This window comes from Mizuhopecten yessoensis, unplaced genomic scaffold (assembly GCF_002113885.1).
Source record: "Mizuhopecten yessoensis strain PY_sf001 unplaced genomic scaffold, ASM211388v2 scaffold1391, whole genome shotgun sequence".
Classification (NCBI taxonomy): Eukaryota; Metazoa; Mollusca; class Bivalvia; order Pectinida; family Pectinidae; genus Mizuhopecten; species Mizuhopecten yessoensis.
The window spans coordinates 302170-310880 of NW_018404023.1; the positions used below are offsets into that span (position 1 = coordinate 302170).

General features: G+C 37.8%; 1 protein-coding gene across 3 annotated transcripts in view; it reads right to left on the minus strand.

Annotated features, from left to right (window-relative positions):
* LOC110461246 (clathrin heavy chain-like) overlaps positions 1-8711 on the minus strand; it is a 46613-nt gene that overhangs the window by 3049 nt on the left and 34853 nt on the right. For 2 of the 3 annotated variants that reach the window (XM_021514650.1, XM_021514667.1), the window contains exons 4-7: positions 7530-7682; positions 6053-6171; positions 4768-4932; positions 1467-1583 (exon numbers count right to left, since the gene is read on the minus strand). In XM_021514650.1, the coding sequence (XP_021370325.1) occupies positions 1467-1583; positions 4768-4932; positions 6053-6171; positions 7530-7682 (554 nt within the window). The remainder of the gene's footprint in view (positions 1-1466; positions 1584-4767; positions 4933-6052; positions 6172-7529; positions 7683-8711) is intronic. The other variant, XM_021514659.1, reaches the window with a different exon arrangement.

An 8711-nucleotide genomic window follows, 5' to 3' on the forward strand; every position in this document is an offset into this window, starting at 1 on the left:
ATAAAAAACAGCAGACCATACTTATACAAACAGCAGGCCGTACTTATATAAAACAGCAGGCCATACTTATACAAAACAGCAGGCTGTACTTATACAAACAGCAGGCCGTCCTTATATAAAACAGCAGGCCATACTTATATAAAACAGCAGACCGTACTTATACAAACAGCAGGCCGTACTTATATAAAACAGCAGGCCGTACTTATACAAACAGCAGGCTGTACTTATACAAAACAGCAGGCTGTACTTATACAAAACAGCAGGCTGTACTTACATGAAACAGTAGGCTGTACTTATATGAAACAGCAGAACATACTTATACGAAACAGCAGGCTGTATTTATACAAAACAGCAGGCCATACTTATACAAACAGCAGGCCATACTTATACAAACAGCAGGCCATACTTATACGAAACAGCAGGCCGTACTTATAAGAAACAGTAGGCTGTACTTATATGAAACAGCAGTCCGTTCTTATACGAAACCGCAGGCTGTACTTATACGAAACAGCAGGCCGTACTTATATGAAACAGCAGTCTGTACTTACATGAAACAGTAGGCTGTACTTATATGAAACCGCAGGCTGTACTTATACAAAACAGTAGGCTGTACTTATACGAAATAGCAGGCCGTACTTATACGAAACAGCAGTCCGTACTTATACAAACAGCAGTCGGTACTTTTACGAAACAGATGGCTGAACTAATACGAAACAGCAGGCCATACTTATATGAAACAGTAGGTTGTACTTATAAGAAACAGTACGCTGTACTTAAACGAAACAGCAGTCCGTTCTTATACGAAACAGCAGGCTGTACTTATATGAAACAGTAGGCTGTACTTATATGAAACAGTTGGCTGTACTTATATGAAACAGTAGGCTGTACTTATATGAAACAGTAGGCTGTACTTATACACAACAGCAGTCCGTTCTTATATGAAACAGCAGTCCGTTCTTATACGAAACAGTAGGCTGTACTTATATGAAACAGTAGGCTGTACTTATATGAAACAGTAGGCTGTACTTATATGAAACAGCAGGCCGTATTTATACAAACAGCAGGCCATACTTGCATGATACCTATGAAGTATAAAGATATCAAACATATTAAACGTAATTTAATACAACATGCCTACAGATCATAGAATTATAAATGTGATTATCTAGCAATTATTTTGCAATTTTGAAATCAGTTTTAATAAAAAAAAAAATCACAGACCATACAAAATCATGCATACTACAGTGTCAATCACTGAAAAAGATATTGAAATAGTTGCTTACTTATGAACCCTTAAATCCCTGTGTAACTTCAGTAAACTCTACCATACATTGATCTGGATGAGACCATTATGGTCTACGGTGGTGAAAGGGTATACAGTAGAGTGCCTTTATTTCTCTAGGTCAAATTCTATCAGCTTTTATTCTGGAAATAATTAACTATAAGACACATATTACAGTACTTACATGCAGAGATATTGGGAAGTCATAACGGTCAACATCGTCCAGAAACTGGATGAGGTCATAGTTGTTCCTTGGAGCAAAGTTTCCCTGCTTGTAAGGACCCAGTTCTATAACATGAACCTGTAACAACCAACAGCTCTTTAGGGTCAGACGTTTGGATTGTAAAACCATTGTTACCAAGGCAGCAGTTTTCTATAAATAGTCATCACACAAATCACGTCCAAATATGGGTGGTTGTTAGTGTAACCTGCCCTTCCAATACCAGGACTAGAGGTTCAATTTAATGGGTTGTCATGGTAAATTTATCTTGTAACTATGTTTTTGTCTTCACAGGCAAAAATTTTGAGGTAAATTTGACCTGAAACCTGAAATTGACATCAAGGATTTTTTTTCATGTCAAAGTCCGGCCAATTTCAGGTCAAACTTTCATGTCAATTTTACATGAAAAGAGCAAAACCAATCAATTTCTGGAGAAAAATTGACTTGAATTTGATACGAAAAAGATTCTTGATGTAAATTTCAAGTTAGGATTTTTTCAGATCAAACCTCATGCCTGTGTACCTGTGTAATTTCACCACATATGATATGAAACGGTCGTCATGGTAATCTGACACTGCCACTTTTACATGACATAAACTATATGAGGGGGTTGTCAGGATAATGCTTCCTAGATATAGTTACATGTCACTAACTTTAAGGGGGTTGTCTTGGTAACCATATAATGTCATGGATAAATGACAGTAAGGTAACCGTTCTGTAGCCACACGACATATTATGAAAGAGTTTTCATGGTAAACTTTCCTAGCAGTGGTTACATGACATAGAATACAAGATGGTTGTCATGGTAACCTTACCTTGCCATAGTTACATGACACAAGTTATGAATAAGTTGTCATGGTAATGTTACTACGCTTTGGTTAAATGCCAAAGATTGTGAAAGGGTTGTCATGGTAACTTTACCTTGCCATAGTTACATGACACGGACTATGAATAAGTTGTCGTGGTAATGTTACTACGCTTTGGTTAAATGCCAAAGATTGTGAAAGGGTTGTCATGGTAACTTTACCTTGCCATTGTTACATGACACAAGCTATGAATAAGTTGTCGTGGTAATGTTACTTCGCTTTGGTTAAATGCCAAAGATTGTGAAAGGGTTGTCATGGTAACTTTCCCTTGCCAATGTTACATGACACAGGATATGAATAAGTTGTCGTGGTAATGTTACTTTGCTTTGGTTAAATGCCAAAGATTGTGAAAGGGTTGTCATGGTAAATTTACCTTGCCAATGTTACATGACACAGGCTATGAATAAGTTGTCGCGGTAATGTTACTACACTTTGGTTAAATGCCAAAGATTGTGAAAGGGTTGTCATGGTAACTTTACCTTGCCATTGTTACATGACACAGGCTATGAATAAGTTGTCGTGGTAATGTTACTATGCTTTGGTTAAATGCCAAAGATTGTGAAAGGGTTGTCATGGTAACTTTACCTTGCCATTGTTACATGACACAGGCTATGAATAAGTTGTCGTGGTAATGTTACTACGCTTTGGTTAAATGCCAAAGATTGTGAAAGGGTTGTCATGGTAACTTTACCTTGCCATTGTTACATGACACAGGCTATGAATAAGTTGTCGTGGTAATGTTACTACGCTTTGGTTAAATGCCAAAGATTGTGAAAGGGTTGTCATGGTAACTTTACCTTGCCATTGTTACATGACACAGGCTATGAATAAGTTGTCGTGGTAATGTTACTATGCTTTGGTTAAATGCCAAAGATTGTGAAAGGGTTGTCATGGTAACTTTACCTTGCCATTGTTACATGACACAGGCTATGAATAAGTTGTCGTGGTAATGTTACTATGCTTTGGTTAAATGCCAAAGATTGTGAAAGGGTTGTCATGGTAACTTTACCTTGCCATTGTTACATGACACAGGCTATGAATAAGTTGTCGTGGTAATGTTACTATGCTTTGGTTAAATGCCAAAGATTGTGAAAGGGTTGTCATGGTAACTTTACCTTGCCATTGTTACATGACACAGACTATGAATAAGTTGTCGTGGTAATGTTACTACGCTTTGGTTAAATGCCAAAGATTGTGAAAGGGTTGTCATGGTAACTTTACCTTGCCATTGTTACATGACACAGGCTATGAATAAGTTGTCGTGGTAATGTTACTATGCTTTGGTTAAATGCCAAAGATTGTGAAAGGGTTGTCATGGTAACTTTACCTTGCCATTGTTACATGACACAGACTATGAATAAGTTGTCGTGGTAATGTTACTACGCTTTGGTTAAATGCCAAAGATTGTGAAAGGGTTGTCATGGTAACTTTACCTTGCCATTGTTACATGACACAGACTATGAATAAGTTGTCGTGGTAATGTTACTACGCTTTGGTTAAATGCCAAAGATTGTGAAAGGGTTGTCATGGTAACTTTACCTTGCCATTGTTACATGACACAGGCTATGAATAAGTTGTCGTGGTAATGTTACTATGCTTTGGTTAAATGCCAAAGATTGTGAAAGGGTTGTCATGGTAACTTTACCTTGCCATTGTTACATGACACAGACTATGAATAAGTTGTCGTGGTAATGTTACTACGCTTTGGTTAAATGCCAAAGATTGTGAAAGGGTTGTCATGGTAACTTTACCTTGCCATTGTTACATGACACAGACTATGAATAAGTTGTCGTGGTAATGTTACTATGCTTTGGTTAAATGCCAAAGATTGTGAAAGGGTTGTCATGGTAACTTTACCTTGCCATTGTTACATGATACAGACTATGAATAAGTTGTCGTGGTAATGTTACTTCGCTTTGGTTAAATGCCGAATATTGTGAAGGGTTGTCATGGTCACTTTACCTTGCCATAGTTACATGACACAGAATATGAATAAGTTGTCGCGGTAATGATATTAATATTTGGTCATATTACATTGATTGTGAAGGGGTTGTCATGTTAACCTTAACTTGCAGTTACCATGGTACTATTACTTCGCTATGATTACATGACATACTGCAGGTAAGTTACCTTGTACTGGTAACACAACATTGACAACAAAGAAGTTGACCATGACAGAGTTTTTATGATAACCTTACCTTGTGGTGATACCACAACATGCTGTTGACTACCTGCAGGTCATTGGGGTTGCCATGGTAACCTTACCTTGTGGTGATACCACAACATGCTGTGGACTACCTGCAGGTCATTGGGATTGTCATGGTAACCTTACCTTGTGGTGATACCACAACATGCTGTGGACTACCTGCAGGTCATTGGGGTTGCCATGGTAACCTTACCTTGCCGTGGTCGTAAGTCTCCCTAGACGCTACACACATGACGGTGGATGCTGAAGGATTATCGTCATAGTGATAGGTTGAGAAACTGACCGCATGGGCACCAATACACTGTGTGATGTCATCACTGACGCTGTACAGCTGAGTCATCCCTGAGATTCTCTTCTCCTGAAGTTACAGATTTTTTCAACTTTTATTTCCGATTTATTACAGATCATTAACCAAACGAATATTTACGTGTAGATTTTCTTCCTTTAGTTACGGCAAACTTGAGTTATTGCATACTTTACCAATACATAAGTTCGGAACCCATCTAGCTTTTCCCATTCAGTTACTCTTTCGTTTTGTGTTAATTTAGAAACAGATTACTTAAGTTTTGATCAGGAAGTCTATCATATATTTACCAGTACCAGGGTCCCTCGGAACTGGGAACAACATATGTCAGTAAAATTGGTAACAAGAAAAAAACCCACAAATTCATATCTACAGTGTACGTTAGCATTTAAATTTAATTGCCATTAGACCAAACTTTGAGAAGATACAGAGCATCCAAGTCTGTATTAACAGAGTTTAACAGTTATTTGAAAATAAAACGCATGTAAATGACAGCATTCTGATAAACAGACGTGCCCTGCTTGTATAAAACATATCAATTCTTGAGATTTCCTCAAGTCTAAGATTTCCCATAGACAATACATTGCTAAGATTTCCTCAATTTTGATAAATTTATACAAGTGGTGGCAGGAAAGTCTGATATACAAATCTATCTACGCATCGCTGAAAGAAAAGCTTTAGTAGAATAGAAACATTTTTTTCTCATTTCCTTGTACGTAAGATAGAGCTGTCCAGGGTAAGAAAGGGGTGTAAGAAATTTCTATCTTACACCCCATTTTATGTGAAGGGACGTCACAATGGTTCAACGATGATGCGACATCACCAATTTAGAAAAGTCTGATGCCGCAATGCAGAAAAGGCGATGTGATGAGATTAAAACGTTTTGTGATCTGTTTACCATACACATTAGATAGATGTGATCAGTTTTTCTGATGGGGTGTGCTAAATCTCGCTGACAAATTCGTTTTCGCCAAAAAAGCTCAGGGGAAACATTGATATTTTCAAAACGGTAGCCGGTCCAAATGCATTTTCAGCTAATTCTGGTAGTTGGACTGAGAAAAAAATACTCATTCATGCCCAAGGGTGTAGGATAGGGAAATTCCACTCTCAGGATTTTCAAGTCCTACACCTTTTGGCATGAAAGAGTCTAATAATCTGTAATTGTGGTACTAACCTCTGGTGTAAGTCCCGTAACTGCTAACCACTTGAGGCTCGGGTCAGCCTTGTAGCTGATGATTTCACTGAAAGCCAGCCTCGGATGGCGACTAAACACTCGCTCAGGGGGATTGTCTGCTAGAACAAAGACATTTAAAAACAATATTCCTTTTAGAATAGGAAAGATGGAGCAGAAACTTCTAGATTCTGTAGTTTATTTACAATTAATTTAATAAAAATAATAATAATAATTGGAGGTTCTTATATACCGCTTTACCACAACCTATTTCGAAGGTCATCTCAAAACGGTTCACAAATTATTATCTGTGGTTATAGGGCCTTTGCAACCAGCCAATATCTTTTCTCCACTACCTGGGGAGCATACAGCCGGTGCTGCCATTTAGGCGCTAACAGCTAGCATTCAACAATTCCAGCACTGCCCAACCATGTACTCATTTACAGCTGAGTAGACTGGAACAAGCGTAGTAAAGTATCTTGTTCAAAGATACAACACAGTGCCGTGCCGTGACTCGACCCTGCAATCCTTCAGTCACGAGCCGGCGTCCTACCACTAGACTACATGCTACGTATCATCTCTTTTAAGTTTTCACACAGTTCCAGTTAAGTATAAGACTACATCTGATAGGGGATAAATTGGCATAGTGGATAAAACACTCGCCTTTTACCAAGAGAGGTGGGCTTTGATTACTAAACTGGTGTCAAAAGCTACAGTAAAACCTCGATATAATGCCCCTCGTTTCATTTGCTACCTCTTTTACCGCCGACATATTTCAATGTCCCTTTTTCTTTTCTTAAGAATTTATCTATACATTTCCTTCCATTTATCGCCAAACCCCTTTATATCGCCAAAACTTCTCTGGACAAATGGTGGCAGTATAGTGAGGTTTTTCTGTATAGGGTCATCTGCCCAATCACCCAGGTTTTCTCTGGGTACTCCAGTTTCCTCCTTTGTAAGACCTTCAGTGCAATTCCCTCTGGGTTGACAAGTTGACAAGAGTGATTAAATTGGAAAATATTGTTTCAAATTGCTGTAAAATAAATTTAAGTTGATCTGTTTGTACACTACGTACATCACAATATGAACAGGTAAAGATGACCGTGACAATGTCTTGCTGGGCTACCGGCTTTAATCAAAATTACGTTTACTAGTTAACATAATTTTTATTAATTTTGATTAAATGTCTTGCTAGGTTTACTGGCTTTAATCAAAATTAAAAATTACACTTACTAGTTAATGTCATTTTAATTAATTTTGATTAAAGCCAGTAAGCCCAGCACATCGTTGTCATGGTCATGTTTACCTATTGATAACTCTACTACTACCGCTGTACCGGTGTATTCCTTGTGGAATCCGTCTGCTGGGTAACACAGGACTTTACTTAACTCTTTGAACGGATGTTGGATCGCCCACTCCCCATACTTTCTACATCACAATATGGTTTGCTAGTTAAACACCTACTGTTGTGGCGGCTTACCTTGCCAGGGGTCCCAATGGTAGATGAGTGTGTCTGTCACCATGGCGATGATGTCAGAGTTGAGCCACGTCCAGAACACGACAGGTTCGTGAATTTTTGTCTTGCTGATCATCACCTTGGAGTCGAAGTTGAACACCTCAAATCGTGGACCAGCTGTAATATAGAAATTTAAATATATTATAATGTACCTGGTAGGTTAATTACATGATGATGTAATATAGAGATTTAGATATAATGTACCTGGTAGGTTAATAACATGATGATGTAATGTGGAGATTTTGTATATCAAACATAACCATATCAAGTGAATTTGTTTCTTTTGAACACTTGCTTTAAGGATCCCCGTACCACTGCCGAAAACTGTAACAAAGTATTGGAGACTGTTTAAGGATCCCCGTACCACTGCCATAAAAAGTAACTGCGTGTTGGAAACCGTTTTTACTAGCATGACTATAATTTTGATAATTTTTTTCTGATAAAGCTAACCGTACCTTGTGGGACTTTCATAAAGACGAAATAAACAAAATATGGTCAACAAGAGTGTTCTGAGTGTAAAACATTCGGCAGAGCTAGACCGGGATTCCAACCCCGGACTTCAGATTAACGCTGTAACAGAATGAACTGTTCAGATTGTTATACAGTGTACTAATGCTGTAACAGAATGAACTGTTCAGATTGTTATATAGTGTACTAATGCTGTAACAGAATGAACTGTCAGATTGTTATACTGTGTACTAATGCTGTAACATAATGAACTGTTCAGATTGTTATACTGTGTACTAATGCTGTAACAGAATGAACTGTTCAGATTGTTATACAGTGCACTAATGCTGTAACAGAATGAACTGTTAAGATTGTTATATGGTGTACTAATGCTGTGACAGAATGAACTGTTAAGATTGTTATACAGTGTACTAATGCTGTAACAGAATGAACTGTTCAGATTGTTATACAGTGCACTAATGCTGTAACAGAATGAACTGTTAAGATTGTTATATGGTGTACTAATGCTGTGACAGAATGAACTGTTAAGATTGTTATACAGTGTCCTAATGCTGTAACAGAATGAACTGTTCAGATTGTTATGCAGTGTACTAATGCTATAACAGAATGAACTGTTCAGATTGTTATACAGTGTACTAATGCTGTAACAGAATGAACTGTTCAGATTGTTATACAGTG